Below are 22,531 nucleotides of genomic sequence, written 5' to 3'. Positions count from 1 at the left end.
AGTATTAGAATGTGCGGTTTACCTTTCTAACCTAAAGTCTTAAATGATAGACGTAATATAATAGCTGGGCCATGAGTGGCGGCTGCTACTCCTAATTCCCTAAGTTTACCAATGCTTTAAGATTTTAGTTAAGTTTCCTATCTGGATTTCTCTGCGTGTTGAGAGTCCAAATCAGGTGTAGGCCAGACTGTTACTGTAATGAAGTTTCACAGTCTTTGAAAGCAAGGAATATGAACCTAGAGTAGAGAGAGTACTAGTTTCCATATTACCGCAGTTCCCAAAGAAATCTTAGAGAAGTTTTATTGTTTAAGTTTAGAGATATTGAAATTAGAGTCTGTGCTCCTTAAACTCTTTCGTTGAGTTCTTTGGGAAGCCAAGCAAGATATTAAAGTTCTTTTACAAGGGCAAAGTAACGTCCTTTGAATCTAAAAAATTACTAGCACTCACTTTATCTAAATTAGAGGAATTTTAGTTATATTAAACTATTTATCCACCATAAATTCCTTGAATTTTCATTAAACTCAATCGTATTTAGAACCTGTTACCTAGACGACAGCGAGCGGACGATTTATTTTCTTGAGTTTATTTCTTTTTTTGTAAGATAAAAATGGCAGACTCGCTTGTTTGAGTGGTAATCTCGATTAAATTTACAATTTCATATATAGATATAGAAAACTGATATTAAACATATATATTTTTAAATTTTTTTTTTACCTTACATGTATCATACATATATTATTATATACTTACATCATAAATTTTGTATAAATAACAATTACTCATATTGAACATAATAAACGTGTAAATGGTAATTAAAGGAGTGTGTTGGATAGGTATGGGGGTGGAGGAGGCCGTTAAAACAGTGTATGATAGAATTTGCCCCATATCTTCCCATTTATTCAAGAATTTATGTCAGGGAAAACAAGAATTTGTGTCCGTGAAAGTCAGGGAAATCGATGTTCACTTTCTTGTAGGAACCCTGCAATACATGTGGTAAAATATACTTAATATTTCGAATTCTTAACCTCTACATTTACCAGTCTCAGTTGGAAAGAAAGATAAGATGAAAGTACAAAGATTTACAATAAATTACTTAATATTTACTTCTCTGAAATTGCGTATATATTATATTTCTGAAAAAGCACAATGAACCAAGAATATTTTAAGTAGGTAACATGTTTCTATTTTTCGATTCGAACTTAAAAGTTACATCTTAGGCAGTGGCGTATCGAAGGGTGAAGAGGTCGATAGGGTTGTAACCCTTCTCATGGAGTGTTTTATACAGGGCCGTACCCAGGATTTTTTTGAGGGGGGGCCAGCACCACACTCAGAATACTTTAAAAAACATACCTACACTTTATGCAATAAGCTAAATAGATTAAACTAAGCGTGTCATTGGGACATTAGTTTGTGTGTACCCATAAATACTATCCCGTTAGTGACATTTGGAGGTGGGGTATGAACATGAGTAAATTAAACGAAAAATGTTCGGATCCCAAATCTAGGTTCAACTTTATACAACACAAACACAAGGCTGAAATAACATATAAAAACATGCAGAAATGTAATAAAATAAACGAAGGTCCTACTCACCTATAAAGTCAGCTGAAGACGCCGAGAATGTGACTGAGCAAAGAAGGTGATTACTTCATCGTTTGTTACGTTTACGTGGCGGTGTATATACAGGAGCGCTAAACCAGTGAGTCTGTCCTCGCTTGTTGTATTTCTTAAATACGTTTTCAGGAGTCTCAAAGTAGAGAAGCTCCTCTCCACTGTAGCTGTGCTCACTGGTAAGACAGCTAAAATGTGAAGCATTGTAAAAATGTTTGGAAATTGTGATGGAGAACAAGCTGCTAATCCGGCAATGGCTGTTGCTGGGCGGTCTGCACTCTCTCTCCACTTCAATCTCCATAAATCCCACTCCGCCTTCATTAAATCTTCAAGTGGATTATCAAGATAATCTTTGTAAACGTCAATACAGTCTCTGACTTTTTCAAATGGAACATCACAGAACCGAGGGATGAAAAACTGCAGTGACGAAATGGTTTCCCCATGATGTAGGAATCGCTTTTCCAGTGAAGAAATTAGATCGTCAACGAACGGAATAAAAATTGAAGCGCGGTAGTAAGTTTCTGGGTTCGACGTGGAAATGTTCGGCCGGTTTTTTTTTAAATTTGTTCGCTCGTGGCATAGATATTTCAAGTTCTAGTTCGGATGCAAGGTCTGTAAGATTTTCAAATATATTTTGAAATTCTGATGTGGACTTTTCTCTTATAGCTTGCAAAGATTTTTTGATAAGATTGATCTCAGCGAAAGCATTCACTAGATCAATGTCATTCTTCTGCAGCCGTTTTGAGAGTGTGAATGTTACACTCAGTAACTTACACAACACAAGCAAAGACACTAAAAATGGTGTGCTATAGATGCTGTGCAAAAGTAATGAAGCCTTCAATGATGCTTCTCCTACCCCTGGGCTACTTTTCATTTCTTCAAGAGCAGCAATAATAGGCTTTAACATTTCTTTAAAGAGTAGCACAGCTTCATGCCTCTCGCACCATCGAGTTTCACAAACTTTTTGTAGCCTACTTTTGTCACAGTTCGGCAGAAGCTCTTTAATTTTATCTTCCAGAATTCTTGTTCGTTTCGCACTTGCACGAATAAATGTGCAGCATTCAGATATAACCCCCATTGCATTACGAATATTTTGCACCTTCGAAGCATCAGAAAGGCACAGATTAAGGCAATGGGACATACAATGTGTGTAGAAGGCCTTAGGATAACGTTTCTTGATTAGTGCCTGAACTCCTCTAAACTCCCCACTCATGGCTCCGGCGCCGTCGTAGCCTTGTCCTCTTAAATTGTTCATGTCCAAGCCGAGACTATTTACATTGTCTTCTATCACTGTTGATAAGCCCTTTCCGGTCACATCATATACGGACACAAAACACAGGTTCTTTAAGCACACACTCATCGAAATCCACATATCGCACACACAGAGAGAATTGTTCTGTTTGAGAAACATCCGTTGTTTCATCAGCGAGAATACTGAAATATTTGCTTTGTTTTACTTTGTCCATGATTTTAGATTGTATTAAATGTCTAAACGAATCTATTAAAGCATTTTGCACTTTAGCACTAGTGTACATACCGTTTTTCGGACTATTTTTCAAATGTTGTTCAAGAACTGTGTCTCCAGATTTGACGCGGTATCGCAGAAGACTCCTGAAGTTGCCATCATTATGTTTTGGAGTTGACAACTCAATCCGACCCCAGTCCTGTGTTCCTCGCAGGGGTAGGTTCTGTTGACCACACAAACGAATAGTTTCCACGATAGGTACGAGCTTTTTCCTATTTTCTTGTACTTCTATTTTTTTCTGGTTGTCAATTTGTTGATCGATGCTGACTATTTTCCCCTCAATTAAATTACATACTGTCACCCTATTCGCTGCTGCATATCTATGGTATTTGTTACTTTCATGCTGTTTGAAGGATTCTATTGCTTTCCTTAAATTATAAAAAGGTTTCGTCACGAATGCACTTAGACTCTGGTGACCTGCCTCCTTCTTTTCCGTAAACAGAACACAAATCGCACAGAACAGACCTCTTTCCTTGTGGGAGTAGGCCAACCAATTAAAGTCTTCCAGCAATCTTCTCTGGAAAAAACGCTTACGGCCTTGTGCTTCTTCACAGGAAAAATTATATAGTTTATGTGGTTTCCAAAGATTTTTTAACAAGTTCACCTTTTCTAAATTATCCAATTTTATGCCAACGAAGTTCCCAATATCATTTGAATCAGATGAAGGCGGAGAGGAAAAGTTTGTCGATGCACTGCTGGTTTCTTCAAAAGTTGTATTCACGCGATGAACAGAGGACTCTGCTATTTTATGTTGAGGAACCGTTGTATTTTCAGGGACTTCTTTACTTTTTTGACAAAAAAGTTGCGTATATCCTCTTTCCGCTTCATTTCACTAACCCGAAAACAAATTCAGAGAACACTTCACTAGTTTAAAAAAAAAAAAAATACCACTCTTCTCCCTGAAAGGGATGGACACGCGCATTCAGCACTGAAAGACACGAACACATACACAGATACACACGCACTCCGCTAGCTTTCCAACATAGCACTGATAGGGACAGTTCTTTTTTCTCATTCTCACAAAAGAGATGAAGGAAAGACACCCTCGGAGCGCGAAAAATGACAGGGTCAGTGACCTTAAGACTGCACCATGTTTGTTCCTTAATGTATTGCTGCTACCTCCCAAGCTAGTTTTGTCGCATATATTGAGCCACCGACAGACGTTCCGCTCTATTGTGCAGTTCAAAAGCCACTCCAATACCGAAGTACGAAGCTCAAAAACACCACCACACTTCCCGTACCAGTCTGTTAAAAATAAATAAAACTAAATAAAAGTTATTAAATTCTCCGAGCGCGAAATCTAGGTATTTAGATGTCAGAATCACAGAATTTCCTAATTTTCAAACGTTACTCCACAGAACATAGATTTATACATTAAAGTCCATTGTTGATATTTAATTTTCAGAAATCAAGAAATGAATGACGTTTCCGGGCTCCTATTTTTTTTTTTTTTTTTTTTTTTTTTGTTTTGTGTGTGTGTGTGTGTGTGTTTAACAGTAGATCTGCTACTTAAGTGTCGTGATTTTTAATGTTCAATAATAATAATAATTATTATTATTCTATAATCACAAATGTTTACATTAACAGACTAATGTATAATAACGTGTAGTACATATATACATCAGAATTGATTTTTTAGCGAAGAAAGAGTACAAAAAATATGACAATTGTTCTAACAAACAGTCGGGACGCTTTTAAATTTCAATTATATTTTGTCAGCCTGCTGTCATAAGCTCTCGCGTTTGGTGCGAGCGGTCCTAGGTACCATTTCCGAGGGATCCACTCGGTCGAAAAGGTGTAACAACTTTTTCTGGCCAGAAATTCCAATTGAGATTTTTTTCTATTTTTTCCTCACTCACCCCAAACAAATGTCATGGTTGGATCCCAGGCCGCTTCTTTCCTTCGCCATTACCTTCATCCTTCCCCCTTCCAATAATAGTGGGCATGACGAGGGATGTCATCCCTCATGCGTACAGGTCCGTAGCAACGGGGCTCCCACGGGGGCCGGGCACCCCAAGTGACAAATCAACATAAATTGTTTAACATGTTTTAATATATATAAGGTTCTAGTAGGCCTTCCCATTAAAAAGCTGTACCCTCCCAATGAAATAATCCTGACTGGCCTGCAGGCTTAAGGCCGTAGATGCCGGTAATGTCCATAAATACCTATAAAATAAAATATAAAAGAATTAAAATTTCAAAAGAAAAGACTCTCGGGAAATTAGGAATGCCTTCTATTAGCCTAAGACAGTTAGAGAGAAAAATAGAATGTGTTAATTTCTTATGCTATTCATCGGTGTAGCTCTGTGGCGAATATATTGCAAGAAAAAGAGGGCAAACAACTAGTATTTGGTTTATAATTAGAACATTCAGCGTTAATACCATTTTTTGTTTGCTTTCATATAAAATACCATTTTTTTAAAAAAAAAAAAAAAGCAAAGGTAGCACGAATATTGGAACACTGACCAGAATGTTTGGTTAAATCCAAATGTTTAAAAAAAAAAAAAAACTGTTAGCAACACAATGTTTTTATCTAACTTGTGTAAAGCGAATTCGTCAAGAAAAATAAGAAAGAGAAAAAAATAAACCGGACCTTCATTTCTGTTTTTATTATAAACTTCCACCGAATAAAGTATCAATAAAGAACTTATTTCATTTATCGTTCTTTCGTTTGATTTTTTACTCGTTTAAAATACATCATTAGCTGATGAGGGGGGGGGGGCATGGCCCCCTTGGGTACGGCCCTGGTTTTATATACTATTGAAATGAAAAGTATTTCAGTTTTCATAAATCTTAGATAAGCAACAATCTGTGTGTGGAGAATGGTTAATTTATACTTTGATTTATCACTTCCAAAGTGTAGAAGATGGAATGGGTATAGTATATATTCATCAGGAAGGGCAAGTAAACGAAGAAACTTAGTACTACCTTCCCGTTCATGGCTCATACTTCCTTTTTGTCTTACCCCTTCTGCGATTTCAAATACAGCAGTGGATACTCAAATCTTCAATAATAATAATAATAATAATTTTACCAATTTATATTTACTTCTGGCAAGACGTCTGCGCAGCCTCCTAGTGCAGTATTATTTTTGTAAATCATCATTAGAAAAATATTAATCTAAATTGTAAGGGGACATTACAAGTGGTACTTTGTTTATTTTACAGTTTACTTCTGCCAGCAACTTGCTCCCTTTACTCGCTCTTAACGCCTCCCCAGGAGGAGACTGCGCTCCTCCCAATTGGGAACCATTGCTTTCGAGTGAGGCATTTTGACAGAAATTTGCATTGTGACTATCAGAAACGTCAGAAAATGGGTCTTCCTGTTTCTGCTGTGCATGCATTTACATGTTAGTATTGTTTGACTGACGCTTGCTTTTAAGTTCCGCATTTAGAAAGCAACACGTTAGTGAATTTATATCGAATACGGTCAACTTCGGAATCTGTTATATTGATTTCTCGTAATGTGTTGGGACAACCCTGCGAAAAAGTCGAGTCTGGGCTTTTTCAATATACAGATGTAAATCCTTGTTAAATTTACTAACGTGCTCAATTACTTTCAGTTAAGAGTGCAAATGCTCCTTTAAGTTATTTATTTTCTGAATAAAAAGTAAAGAATATAAAATGCCCCTAACTAAGCCTTGGGAGTGAAATTTTCATAAACAGTGAAATTTATTTATCTATTTTTAGTTGACTTCAAACACTGTTTTCATACTTCCAACTCAAAATTCTTAGATTTAACATTTTCTTAATAAAAAGTGGATATTTTTAACTCCAGGGATTAGTGATGAACACTGTTTTACTATATATTTGAATATGACTTATTGACTACAGGTAGTAGCCATCGATTCAGTGGACAATGAGGGAATCTATGAAGAACCACTACATAGTAGCCTGCCAAATCCAAGAGAGTGGATTAGCGTGAATGAACCGCCTTACGAATATTGGATCTTCTATTTATTTTCGAATCTTGTCATCTTCAATAAATTCAGGAAGTAAGTAAAATTTTAAGATAACTTTTAAGCGTTTTTGTTGTGGCTTATTTTTGTTAACAGTGTTTCGTCCCTTTTAAAAAAGTTTGACCTTTATTAGACATAATTTGAAATTTAAGAATATGACTATAAATATGAATATAGATATGAAGTAGCCTTTGGCTAGCTGGGGGCGGAGTTTCCTCGCTCTTTAGACCCGCATTTCTTATCTATCGGCCTTTGCATCAACAGTGAATTTCGTGAACTTGCTCTTCATATCTCCTGAATTTACCCATCCGGGAGCTTTTCTTATTTCAACTATCTAAAAACGCCCATTTAAATAGCATGGGAATTTCTTCATCCCCCTTTAGACAATATATATATATATATTTACTTTTGGCAATTTCTCTGTCGGTTAGTTCTGGAAGGCTACAATCATGCCAAATTTCATCAATCTAATCCTGCCGGAAGCGCCTAAACATTTTGGGGTGTAGAAGACGTCCCATATAAACAACATGGGAAATATTTTTCAGTTCCCCATAAAACTACTCTACGGTTGGAAATTTTTAATTCTGGTGATTCACTTAGGTAAAGCTAACGAAAACGTACAAGCATACTGAATTTCAAGTTTTTATTTCAATTCTAAGTACCTAAAACATAAGATTATAGGTCCAAAAAAGGCCCATTTAAATAACATCGGGAAATTCTTCACCCCCTCTTTAGACCCCTTAAAAAATAAAAATATTCACTTTTAGCAATTTTCCTGTGGGTTTGTCCCGAAAAGCCACAATCATGTCAAATTTAATCATTGTAACCCTACCGGAAGGGCTCAATAATTTGAGGATGTAAAAGGCGTTCCATATAAATAACATGGGAAAGATTTTTCAGTTCCCTATAAAACCACTCTAAAGTTGGAATTTTTATTTTTACTGATTTACTTAGGTAGTGCTAACGAAAACGTGCAAGCATACCGAATTCCAAGTTTTTATTCCAATTCTAAGTACCTAAAACGTGAGATTATAGGCCCATTTAAATAACTTGGGGAAATTCTTCATCTCCCCTTTAGACTCCTTAAAAATTAAAAATATTCGCTTTTGGCAATTTTGCTGTGGGTTAGTTCCGGAATGCTACAATCATGCTAAATTTAATCATTGTAGCCGTATAGGAAGTGCTCAATAATTTATGTTAGCTCATGTAGTTTTATATATAGTTAAAATATTACTATGAGAATTTTTCATATTGATTTGTAATGAAAAGGGTTATTGGATTGTTAACTAACAAATTTATTGCTTGACATTAAAACAATAACACAGTTAACAGATTCTGTGTACAGCTATTTTAAAGCACAAAATAAGGGAATATTCATTCCTGTCAGTAAGATCAGTGCTATTAGCTTATACAGAAATCTATACACGCATTTATCAACAAACACAAAATAAAGTTTTGTCTTTACTTTTCATGGGAGCCTTTACAATAGATGAATCCAAAATAATCTAGAAATGATCTAAACAAATGAAACTAATCTGACTAAACTAACTAAATCAAGCTAATTAACTAAACTAACTACTCGGTAATGATAATGATGTATCCAATTATGAACGCCTATCTATTGAAAACCTAACCAACAATCTAAGATAACAATAGTCATCATAACAAATCAAAAGGAGAGAGGAAGGATAACTTACTGGCAAGGAGAGTGTGCTGCTATTGTAGAAGTTTTCGATGTAGAAAAGCCAATGCAAAATTCAGCTTATCCAATTCATGACTTGTTATCGAGAGCGAGGCTTTATATACTGTTTTGGCAAAATACTCTCTTTCACTAGAAGTTGTTTGTGCTCTATTACAGAGCTGATGTAAACCTCTGACGTGTTTCAAAAAATGTTGCTATTGCTTTTTTCATATTTTATACTTTTAAAAAATATAACTTAAAAAGTTTTAATTATACTCACTTGAAAAGTTTTAATTTTCGTTAAACAACACAACAGCAGTGAGTGAAACACAACTTACGTTTTAAGCACCGTAAAGTAATTATATTATTCCCTTACTTTCTTTTCCTCACCATTTGTCTTGCTTCGTTTCCTCTCTCTCTCTCTCTCTCGGGGGCGCGGTGGCTCAGTGGTAGAGCGTTCACCTCCGGTGCTTGGGGTCCCTAGTTCGATTTCAGTTCGCGCCGTGTGGACTTTGTGGTGGACAAACACGTGCTCGTGGGTTTTCTCGGGGTTCTCCCGTTTCCTCCCACTTTCTTCATTCCACTATTTCATTCATTTGTCATAATCAGCGTCTCCTTTAGCCTAACCGGCCTAACTGGGGACGATAGCTTGCAATATGAGCATCGTTGATGGGTGTTAAACAAATGTTTAATTAACTCAACGCAAATTGCGTACTAAAAGATTAATCTAACAAGTAAGTGAAATTCAACTATGTAAAGTATGATAAATATAATTGTAACTGTAGATTAAGACCACGGACAGACTACACGAACAACACAAATAATTGCAATTCACTATTTATCAGTTTACAAGAGAATTAATAATGTATCACCTTTCGAACTCGACACTTTTGCAAATTACCTATAATGTATTTATTAGGTGGCTTTTGCGTTTACGTAATAGTTATACTCACAACAATGTCTGTCCAATATGTCCAGTTTAAGATCCACTGCTGTTTGTATTATCCAATGATACAGAGTTGAGGGGGTCCGTGGTTGATCCCCCATAGGTTGAAGTCCTGGATTTCTCCAACTTCAGCTTTCCACGCTTATCAAGCGTTTCCAGTCAATGTCTTTGGAACTTTCTTTCTGTAGTACATTAACTGACAAAGTACCACTTTTACTAATAACACACATAGAAAAGTACCTAGACACACGCCGAACTAGAACACAGTTAGCTAATTTAGTATACAATCCACCAAATTTCCGGGTGGATGAGCGCGGGTGCGTGTAGCACTCCTACCACGTTCGAACTCTATCGCCCGAGTGAATTGTCTTCTCCGCCAATTCCTTTGTGCTGTGTTCTGAAGGAAAATTTCCCGATTTCACTATATCATCGGGACCGAAACAATGGTTAAACTTAGCACTGACACTGTCCTGAGAAATGCAATGCGAAGAGATTTCCTTTCTTTTTCGCCATATAAGGAGCTCTGGGCGATTTGCGTTCACGCACACATTCCACATAGGCAAACATCCATGCATTTGCTTGCGAGAGAGAAGGTTCCAAGAATTTTCTTTTATACGAGGTTTGTTTAATAAGTTTGAAGTTCACACTGCACAGTCTGTCCTTCTTCTTTCATTAAAACAATCAATGAGCTCCAAAATTGATGATAACCTTATGGCGCCCACATGACTCCTAGTAAATTGATTCAATTTTCGATTAGAATCCTGGCCGTCGACTAGTTGATGGACTTCACTTGCACATCACTAGAAAGGTCGTTGTATTCTGGAACACTGTGTTTACGGATTCGAATCACTGGAAATTCACTATGGGTTAACGGCATATTGAGACAACACTGTATATAGTGAAACACGTTGCATTCATTGTTGCGTTAAACGTAAGGCTATTCATCTTGTATGACATTGAAGCCACCATTATTTTGTAAAGCCACCTTTAAGCCACCATTAATAAAGTTTTCTGTTATCATTGTGTTCATGTTTATACATCCAGTGCAGGTTTTTTTTTTTTTTTTTTTTTTTTTCAAATATTGGTTTTTCACCATAGATACACGTTTCGATAGGTTTCTCAACCTTTTTCGTTGAACATGTTGTATAAACTTATACAGATATAATAGTAAAAACACAGTAAACAAAATAAATATTACGCACAAACAGACGTAAACATATAAAATACTTAAATACTAAATAATGATGCAAAATATGAGTATATTGGTTTCGGAAGAGTTGCCTGATACCGTTTTTTACGATAAAATCGAAATTCCTAACGTGTGTATGCAGGGGCGTCTTTTCACACTTCGCTTGAGGGGGGGCAAGAGCACCACCGACATAAGACTTTTACGTTTTGTACTAGTATATTAGTAGACAGTCGATTAAAGTACATGTATTCCTCAAACTCTTGGGGGGGGGGGCAATTGCCCCCTCCTGCCCTCCCTAAATGACGCCCCTGTGTGTATGGTGTGGTATGATGACGTGTGTAGGCACCTTTTTACAATAATATTTAACTAGTAGGGGAATGAATAAATGAAAAGTTGCAACCCGTAGGGCTTTTCTTTGCTACAAATGGCAATCATTGTTTTTATGATTCTTAAAACTGGTTTTAACAGAAAATCGTGTTTGCACCCGTCTATTTCTTAGACTCACCAGAAATCAAAGATGGCGAACAAGATGGCTGCTCCAAAGGGAAGTAAGTTCAAATTGGCATACGGCATCAAACGTGGTGTTGATTTTTATGCTTTTGCAGCTGTTGAATTAAAAATTTATGTTGAAAATATTATCAGGCATACACAATGAAATAGATTTACATGATTTGCAAGGACATCAAGGCAATTAACTTATATACTAGAGAAAATATTACATTTTAGTGAAGTAAACTGAATGTAAACCTCAGCAATAGTATGTATTCCAAATATAGTATAACAAATTGTCTTTAATACAAGAAGTACTGTAACTATGTTGTTTAATCTTAACAATGTTTCAAGTTTTAAATTTCATATATATATATATTATATACGAACTGATGTAACAAGATTTCTGTTATATTTTGAGTTGTTGGATTCATACCAATTTCTGAATCTCAATCGCATGAATACAAGTAGCTGTGGAATTAAGCAAATCATTAACTCTAAGGTTCGCCACATTAAACATAAGAATACGTATCCATAACAATATTTATTCAATGCAATACCTCAGTCTTCCTGTATCATTAGACCATCAAGTGCCTGTTCTCCTGAATCATAACGAACTTAATAACTTCACTTATTTAAAAGAAACAAATGGTTTACTTCACTTCAGTTATTTTTACAATAATTGTATTAAAATCGTCTGAATACAATATTGACGAATAATATAGCTCTAAAACGGTAAATTTTTCAATTTCATATTGAATTCAAAGAGCACCAAACAGTCTTCAGTACTATGTGTGGTAACAAATGATGTATCTTAAAAGTCACTGCACCTCCATATTAAAAAGACTTGGGACATATATATATATATATCTGTCATGTTCTACGTACATACTGTTTCAGATACCCTAACAGCACAAGATGTGCTAGGCATGCGCCATTTAGTTGTTCTAAATTCATCTCCCACATTTGATGCATTTGTTGCTTCTGTTTCTAAGCGATTGTGTACTAGAAGCAACAAACGCATCAACTTTATTAGATGGCAACTGTCGCCGATCATTTAAAAGTGAATATGGAAGGACCATGAAATAAAGTAAATAGACACTCGTCATTTTGTTATAAAATTACATGGCGAGCAGATATTATCTGGTCCCAAACGATTATCGTCGAATATACGCTGTTAAAAGAGCACTCTGATTAGCCGAATGCAAAAGACCTCAACAATTTATCCCTCTACAAGCGACGTTTTCTTCATCACCTCTGTGGCCAAGTCGGAAGAGTAGGCGGCTAGTAATCCAAAGGTTGGTGGTTCGCGCCCCAGGGTGTTTTTTTAATATATATATATACTTGTTTAAAGCGTTTAGTCTCACCTTAATGTAAACATACTACACATATATGCTATTTAACATATTTTGGAGGAGTAATTTTGTGTTTCATTGACGCTTACGGCATAGGGAACATACCTAGAACATACTAGGCATGTTTCCCAGGTACATGTTAGGCATGTGCCTAGGGGCGAACATAGACTGTGACTATCACTTGCCATCCATGTGATTTCTTTCTCAGAGGTACATACATAAACAAATACTGTACACATTTACATGCACCTGAGGGAACATGATAAACATATGCTTGCTTAGAGTGACCAGATTACAGACTCGAAAAAAGAGGACGTTTGTCTCAAATAGCGTTGACCGAAATAATGCATACCTATAATAATTACCGTATACTAAAAATAGCTCTATTGTGGACGACTTTGGGCGTTGCATATGATCATTTTATGTTGATGAGGTGATTGTAAGATTAATAAGCAATATCACATATAATGCCGTGAAAGGGTTAAGAATTTATATATAATGTAGACATATTCTGAGAGCTTTAAGAAATGAATTTTATATTCCTTTCTTAAACCTGGCATTATGAACAAAAATCATGATTTGAACGATAAGAGTGCGTACAAAACTTTAAGTAGAAAATATGGTATACTATGTTACTGCTGTAATAAACTTAAAAGGCCACAGTGATTCACCAATGATATATTTTCTCATACAAATTACTCATGTTTATTTAGATTTGCTTTCATTTTCAGCTGTGTCATATTTCTTTGATGCACCTATCTCCACTAACATTTGTTTATTTTTCAAAAGGAAAACATAAAATTCGCAAAATGAATATTCCTTAAAATTATCCTGCACACATGCAATACTTTTAATTGATTCTATGGATAATCTACTCCTTTCCTTTGTCTAATAAGAGAAAACACTCTTTGAATGCTAGCATTATGACTAACCAATAAAAAAAAAAAAAAAAATCAACAATTTTCAGTAACTGAGAAACGTTCTTCATTTTTTGATTCAGAAAAGTATTTAACCAAAATATTGCTAGATGCTTATTCACCATCTGCTAAATTACCTATATTACGTTTTCCCTACATTACTAAATACTGTAGGTTAGCTTGGCCTTTCATGACAACGGGCAGAATAAATTTCTTAAACTTATTTTTATAAGAAAAGATTAGAATTTTTGTTACTATTGTCAAAAAATCAGGTAAAAAAATATTTCTTTCACATGTTAATTTGTATGAATTTTATGGTTCATAAAAGAACTCGAGAAAAGAGGACATTTAAATATTTTCTACAAAATCCCCGCGGACGTCTTCTCAGAGTCTGAGAAAGAGGACGTGTCCGGGGGAAAAGAGGACGTCTGGTTACCCTATGCCTGCTATGTAATTGTGCAGTTAGGGGTGTAAGATGTCCTTACCACACCTACGGAGTAAGTGATAGGGGCTGACAGAAATTAAAGAAAACGACTGATTTTAGTGTCAAATCTGTAGTTTTCGGGGTTGCTGAAATACATAATAAGACTTCCGATGCCATTTAAATCCAAATCAGTCCCATTAGTAGCTCGGGGGAAGGGGGCAATAACGTAAAAATATTTAAAATGGCTGATATAAATATCGAATCCATAATATTTTCGGTCTCTGACTTAATTTGTCCCCACTAAGTCCAAAGTCAGCTCCATTCGATGACGCTTAGATTAACAGTGACATTCCAGATGTCGTTTGTGTCCAATCTAATCCCCATTAACACCCAGAGAGGGAATTATTACGCGTCGCTAAGTTAATTGGTGGTAGTCCTGATAACATTTAAGAAATCACTAGTTACTGAATCGGTAGTTCAGTCTCTAGTAAAGGCAAGACCGCTGAGCACTCCTAGAGGGAGTAGAAGTATCAGAGATAATATAAGAAACGACTAATATTATTGTCGAATTCTGAATGGCACCAGAAGAAACGTTCGACATTCTGGCAGGCTCGAACCAAATGTTCGTGCAGTTGTGGAAGAGCGTTGGAATGACAGAGTGGATTTCTTGCACAATCTATTGAATTTGTGACAAAATATTAGTAGAAGTATCACTGATTCCTGAAATCGGTAGGTTTTTCAAGAATAAAGAGTGACACTACAGGGCGTTCAGATAGAGGGTCGCTTAGATAAAGAGTGATACTGTAAATGCCATTAACTCTTTCCGGGACACTGAGATACACACTGACACTTCCGATGTCATTTAAGTCGAAACAGCCCCACTCCTGGTGACGTAAAAATAATTTAAAATGGATGATATTAGTGTCGAATCCACATTTTTCGAAGTCCCTTAGTTAATTGATGGTAGCTGGTGCCCTTATCGTCCAAGGTCAGCTTCATTTTCTGTCTCTTACTAGATACATAATGACACTACCGATACCGTTTATGTCCAATCTAAACCCTCATTAGCAGTCAGGGAGGAAATGATTACGTATGAAAATATCGAAAACGGCCGATATTAGTATCGAATCCGTAGTTTTCGACGTTACTTGGATAAAGAGTGGCGCTCCAAATGACCTTTAAGGTTCTAATTCAGCCCCCATTAGCACCTTGGTGGAATTGTGACATGTAAAAATAATTGAAAATTACCGTTATTTGTGTCGCGTACATAGTTTTCGTGGTCGGGTAAACGGCGTACTCGTTTGAAATAACTTTTGGAAGATAGTTAATACTCGCTTCAAGCTGGGCTTTTAAATCATATCGATTTGATTAAAAGCGTTTTTGGTGGAGGCACTGTGTTTTTATCATTACTCAGGGTGTCTATCGGTCACGAATGTCACGAAAAAGTCACGAAATCAGAAAACGGTCATGAAAGTCACGAAATTTAGCTTTTGGAGTCACTTTTTTTTTTTTTTTTTTTTTTTTTTAACTGTACAAATGTAAGTACAGATTGAAAAATTTTGTTCTATAAAACGTCAAAGTTCAATACCAAAAATATCTATCGTCGGCTTTAGACGCTACCAAATCGCAAGCAAAGTACGTTTCTATCGCATGGATGCAAATTCGGCGTAATTCGCATTGAACATATTAGGAAATTTTATGATTTGGTTAAAAAAAAAAAAAAAAGTCACGAAAAAGTCAGGAAATTTCATTTTGGAATTTTAGTAGACACCCTGATTATACTTGCACTGAAATAAATATTTTAAGGAGGAAGACATTTGAAATATTTCCCATAAATCCATTCTCTCCGTGCCATGAACGAGCATTTTAGCAAGTATATACAGTAAAACCTATCAATTTGGCCTCCTCTAAGTTGGCCACCTTCTCATCTTGGCCTTTTGAACCTGCATTTTTCTATAAGACATTCGTTACGTAGTACTCTGTAAGTTGGCCACGTATCTATCTTGGAAGTTGGCCGCATTGAAGCAATGTTTACCCTATGACGATAATGATAAATTTACCTGCGTATCTTGGCTATGCAAAATACCGTTTTTTAATTCTTTTTAACTCTCTCGTATTCCCATATGAGAGGCAGATGTTCTGTATTCCCATGGATTCCCACTATTTGTTGTTGGAGGTCAATGGCCCGAACACTACCCTGATAAACGGGTGGCGAAGGAAGAGAATAAGGTGGTGAATAAGAAAAAGCACGTACAGGAATTCAGGAAATGGTTGTACGTATTTGTTTACCCTGTCTGTTTTGGTAGAACCATTAGCTATATCGGCTTCTTTCATCAGTGGAGAGCATTAGTATCGCCGAAAAATTTCCAAGGTTAAAGTTAATTGTCTCAATTGTCAACTATGGCACCTGACGGCTTGTCGAAAGGTAACAGAGGTTTTGAGATGTGAATTCGCTTAAGATTTTCTCGAAATATTATTTGCTCCGAGGGAGATACTTATAGCTTATGAATAAGAGGTAGCTAACTACGTATATTGTTATGATTATATACAGTTTTTAAAAGTAGCAATGGTCGTACCATTGCTTATTAAAATTTTACATTCAGGTAATACCAGAAATCCTATTCTAAAAATACACCAATCACATTTATTTTTTGTTAGCCACCTAAGTTGGCCACTTTTGAATGAAACCGATGGTGGCCAACATAGGCACGTTTCACTGTACTTATATCTGTAAGCTACTACCTTAGTAGTTATAGACTGAAGGTCAAAAGCATACTATACACAAAATTCAGTCTTACTGGTGTAAATAATTTGTTAGTTATAATTTATGTCAAATCAGGTCAAATCGCCGTCACGCGAGTAACGATTCATTATTAAATGCGCTTATAGCGGCTATTTAATATAACTTGAGTTTCAAATAGAAATCCTATTCGAATAGAAACCCGGTTTTTCAGATTTTTGTCAAACTTCGGCTTCTGTTCAGACGGCAGTAACATACGCTTATCGATGTCATACGTTCTGGAAAGCAAACTGTGGAACCCGCCAAATGTAGGTTCAGCATGTAATAGGACCCAAAAGTCAAAGAACGTCAAAACAAACAACATTGCTAAGTAGTCTCAAATGCATTGTGGCCAATACATTACACAGTTTTATATGGAAAGTTAAATCTTTCAGTTCAACGTCACACGATTTTGCGCGTTACGCTAAGGGAGACGTGAGATGATTTAGGTAAGTTAATGATGAAGAAATATTTGATGGAATGAGAATGTGGCAGGAAACGGGAGTATCCTGAGAAAACTCACGGACACGATGTTGTCCACTATAAACACTTGGTCAGGCATCGAACTAGGGATCACACGCACAATGTTCAGCACTACCACTGAGCCACCATGCTCCCATATGGAAAGCTATCAAAAGTATATGATACATTTATTTTATAGAAGATATACGTATATACTAAAATACTATCTACAGAAAGGGAGATGCTGTACAATTTTTAGCATAAACGTCTGTTTCGATAATATTTTGGAAAGCAGAAATGTGATTTTTCATTACACCAACTCAGGTTCTAAGGATTACTAGAATTTCTGCAATTCTTGTCAGAAGCAAAAGCACCCAGGTTGTTGTTCAACGAATTTTGCTGTCTTCAGAAATGAAAGATTCATATTAATAATTCTTGAAATATGATACTATATTGACTTATTATTATTATTATTATTTGGCTCACAAATTACTGTACAAGAAGTCTTCATTATCTATATAAACTAATAATTAAATTGTAAATGCGTGTTTTCTTTAATTTGTTTTCTGCACTACTACATATTTTCTTTCTTATTTTGTAATTCTGCGATCACTTTTTTTTAAATAATAATTTGTATTATATTGGTTTGCTTCAATAATAATTTGTATTATATTGGTTTCAGCACAATTCCATAATTTAAATATAATCATAAATCAATAAAAATTAATGCCACTTGTTAATTGGTAGTGAAATAATATTCAAAAATCTTATTTAGCGTGAAAAGTCTTCTCGTTCACTGAAAACCGTCCCACGTTGCACGAGCACTGCAACGATCAGGTTCTTTAACTCCTGAGGAAAAAAGCGACTTAGCATTCGCTCCAATGTTCATGTTGTAGAAATCTGGTCGTTGTATGCTCGGTGCAACGCAACATAAATTAGAGATTCTCTTGACGGATTGTTTTCTGCTTTTAAAACGGATTAATGGATTTTACAGTTTTAGAAGTAAAAAAATATGTTATTTAAGGTATGTAAAAGAGTAATAGAATGTAAAATTCTTCACTTCTTTCCAGCTAATAATTTTTTCTTGAAAATCTTTGGTCGTTGCGCAACGCTGCAACACTAACATTAGTCACTGCCACTGTAAGTCAATAATATTCCCTAATTTTCTCTTCTGCTGTTCGACCTGTTCCACATAGCAAACAGTTACCTGTGCCTATTCCACCGAGAAAATGGTCGTTTGATGATTCTGATGAATGTTCTACTTCCGTAGATCGTGATTCCGAAATTGAAGAAGAGGAAGATCCTGACTATACTGAAAAATCGTCGGAGCCCCAATTAATATTTTAAAGTAAATTAAATGATCTTGTTAGGAATTTGCACTTGTCCAAGTCCCAGGCTGAACTACTAGCTTTGAAACTACAAGAATGGAACCTCCTAAAGAACACAAAAGTAACTATGTTTCACTTACGGGTATGTGATGTAGTTAAGTTTTTCGACTCTCGCGGATATTTGGTATTCGTACAGTTTGCGGATTCATGTCTGCATTGAATATTGATTATGGTATGAACAATTGGCAGTTATTCATTGATTCTTCCAAATTCAGTCTAAAAGCCGTGTTATTACACAATGGAAATAGCCACCCTGCTATTCAGGTTGCTTATACTGTAGGCATGAAAGAAGCATACGAAATGTGAAGCTTTTACTTGAAAAACTTGGGTACGCGGAACAATCATGGCACATTTGTGGTGATCTTAAAGTTGTTGGTCTGCTTTTGGGGATGGAATCGGTGTATACGAAATACTGTTGTTTTTGTGCGAATCGTACAGCAGGGAAAGAGACCAACACTGCAACGTAAAACAGCGGCCTGCAAGGGTTGTTGTTGACTCCCGGATAGAAAAGTGTTAGTTACGAAAGTCTTGTTGAACCGCAGAATGTGTACTTAACACCATTATACATAAAGTTAGGATTAATAAAGGTTTTCGTCAAGGCTCTAGATAAAAGAGGGTGGTGGCTTCCGTTACCTGACACTATTTCCCCGCATCAGAGATGCAAAACTTAAGGAAGGAATATTTGCTGGACCAGAAATAAGAAAAATGATTCAAGATCCACAATTCAACGAAAGCCTGAGCGAAAAGAGAGCGTTGGTTGTGCTGAAGAATGTGGTAAGTTCTTTTTTGGGAAACAAAAAATCCGAACAGTATGCCTAATTGTTAAAGAATTGACACTGAGTTTTCAAGAAATAGGTTGCAACATGTCTTTGAAACTTCATTTCCTCCACAGCTACTTGGACTTCTTTCCCGAGAACTTAGGTGCAGTATCAGATGAACACGGTGAAAGATTTCATCAAACAATTCGTGTAGTTGAAGAAAGATACTTGGGGCATTGTTAGGAGGGGGTACTCTATGCTGGCTATTCTTGGTTCGTGTAATGAGAACATGAGTGTGCGTACAAAAGGTAACAATGATAAGAGCATTTTGTAAAAAAAAAAAAAAAAAAAAAAAAAAATCGTAGATAAAATTGTAATTAAATTTTGTGTATTAATTATGTTTATTATTACCTATGTCCACCTAATGTATTGAATAATATAAATCCCTTCTTTTCAGAGAAGTAGGTTTATCAACGTGGGCTCTAAGGCCACATGCTGGCGAGGCAGGGCGCATTAGTCACTTATACGCCGCTTATTTGTTAAGTGAGAATATCAACCACGGGCTACTTCTTGAATCAGTAAGTAAATATTACTAGTACTTATTTGTAAATAATTTTAAACAAATTACAATTTCTCGGTTATTCTTGCTAATCAGTCAAAACACGTACAACGAAAAACAGTCGAACCAGGAACCCCATGCACAATAGATGAACACACTACCACTGAGCCACCGCGGCCTCAGTAGAGAGATTATATAAGAATATTAACTGAACCTGCGCTCTCTACACAGCGCATCATTCACATACGAGCATAAATCTCCTTGTCATTCCTCACAACATCTATACATGTCCCTTTACAGACAAAAGTGAAAGACATCTTGATTTAAAAAAAAAAAAATCGACAAGAGGTATCATAGAGGGGAGATTTTTCGATTATTTTTTCTCAATATCTCGCATCGTTTGCAAGATTTGAGCCTACCTCCGGTTGGAGTTTCTAATTCATGTATGATCAGTGTTTTCTTTCTTACATGCAGTATTTTATATGCAAATACATTACATGCACATTAATTATAATGTCAGTTATATATGGTGTTCATTGGGCAAAACACTCCAAAAATAAAGATTCATCTGAGACTGGAGAAATGATTATCCTTCCTTTTTCATTGTTATTTGGCCATGAAACAAACGTCTGATGCATATACAACCCCTATATACAATAATGTGATATTGGAATGTATAATGCGTAGGATATGTTTTTTTAAATTTCAACATTTCCAGTGTACCCGTAAAAATGTAATAAAGAAATAGTGGCCATGTTTTTTAAATATTCAATTAGAACTGGAGAATTTACGCAAAAATTGCAATCGACTAGTGAAAACGACATCTTTCTAGAGCCTGTAATTTCCGAGATCTCATTGTCGAAAAGATTGGCCACAAACATATAAACTTCCAGAAACATTTACTTTAAAAGAACTCCAAAGATGGCAGCACAATTCATTTGCATTGATTTTGTAGAAGGCTTATTAAAATAGAGACTTTGAACGATAATTTTGAAAGTAAAGGATATATTATGAACAAGATCTATTTAAATAGTTTATTTAAAGTACAAATACTTTAAATATTTGTCTTTGTTAAACGGAAATCACAAATAACCGTAAATGAAAGCTTTGAAATCAGAAGTTAAAGGTTGGAACTCGGGCATTTTTATTGCTATTGTAGCATTTTAATATGTAGATACCTGTAGTATAAAGTAGGATCTGTACCACTGTTGTGTGTCCGATGCTTTCCTAACGAGAATCGAACTTGTGATACTTCATCTAAACCGCGAGCTCCAGCTTCTAGGCTAGAAAGAACTCAAATATTTTTAAATCACTACTAGCGAATAACATACAGGACATAATAAAAAACCTCTTGCCATACACAAACTTTAATATCAATGCAGACACGGAAAAAAGTGTAAAGAGAGCAAAGTTGCTGGAAATGGTAAGTTTTCAATCTGAAGTTTTGGATTTTTTTTTTTAAATCGGACCTGGAATTTTGGCTCTACACTGAGTCGCTCTGATGATAACTGAAAAAGCAATGTTGTCAGTCATAGTATTACAATAGAAGCATTAGTTCACGTAATAACTGAACGAAAGGGAAGCAAACGAAAGACAGAAAAATACTACAAATCTCGGTTGCAGTCATAAGCATTGTAGGTGCAAGGGCGGGCCAGAGTAGGGGTAATGAAATTCATAACGAGTTGAAAGTTGGTTGTGAAAATCGTTTAAGATGTGAAATACATAATGCAGTTAAACTACGTGATATAGTTGCTTACAAAGTTTACTGGACAGACTATACATGTTACTGAGAATACATTCATATATTATGCACGTACGGTATACATGCTTGTAGCGCAATTTTCCTGAGCACTACTGCGACAGGTGCCCAAATTGGTTTCCCTTCTGCTAATAGGACATTTGGAAAAATCTAGTGGCGTTAGGTCAGGTGGCCTTTCCATATGACCCCTGTGACCAATCCATTGAAAAAGAATCACCTCTTTAGCCACTGTCATACTGTATGGTCGTAATGTGGAGGTGCTCCTTCGTGCTGGGAATAAACACCTCGATGACAAGGGCATGTCATACAGATACGAATCTAATGCGGTTTCCAGATGATGTAGGTATTAATCTGATGTTAATCTGTCAGGCAGAAAAAGATGCCTTATAAAACATTCGACGGTATCCCACATCACATTCACTCGAGGATCAGTTTGATAGTGATAGTGAGCTCCCACAACTAATTGGGGGTTATCAATAGACCAATATACAGCGTTGTCTGTTGACTGTACCATTAAGATGGAAAGCAGCCTAATTGCTGAATAGAATATTATCCTATAAAGTGGGATGCAGTATTCGTGTCTTCTGGAACCATTTAGAGAATTCTGTTCTGTCTGTCATACCCATGTGTCTCTTGTACCAAATGTATCTTGTAAGGATGATATCGTTATATCTTACATGTGTTTCATATTTGTAAAGAATACCGAGTGCTATATATTTGTAAACAAGACC

The 22,531-nt window shown here is 35.9% G+C and overlaps 1 protein-coding gene across 3 annotated transcripts in view; it reads left to right on the top strand.

Moving 5' to 3' along the window:
* The window catches only part of LOC145663978 (AMP deaminase-like), a 134,398-nt gene that overhangs the window by 81,074 nt on the left and 30,793 nt on the right, over nucleotides 1-22,531 (top strand). For all 3 annotated transcript variants that reach the window (XM_081730235.1, XM_081730236.1, XM_081730237.1), the window contains 2 exons: nucleotides 6,970-7,130; nucleotides 19,940-20,060. In XM_081730235.1, coding sequence (XP_081586361.1) covers nucleotides 6,970-7,130; nucleotides 19,940-20,060 — 282 coding nt within the window. The remainder of the gene's footprint in view (nucleotides 1-6,969; nucleotides 7,131-19,939; nucleotides 20,061-22,531) is intronic.

This window comes from Thermobia domestica, chromosome 11, assembly GCF_964235325.1.
Source record: "Thermobia domestica chromosome 11, izTheDome1.hap1.1, whole genome shotgun sequence".
NCBI classification, from domain to species: Eukaryota; Metazoa; Arthropoda; class Insecta; order Zygentoma; family Lepismatidae; genus Thermobia; species Thermobia domestica.
This window is presented reverse-complemented; position numbering and strand designations above follow the sequence as displayed.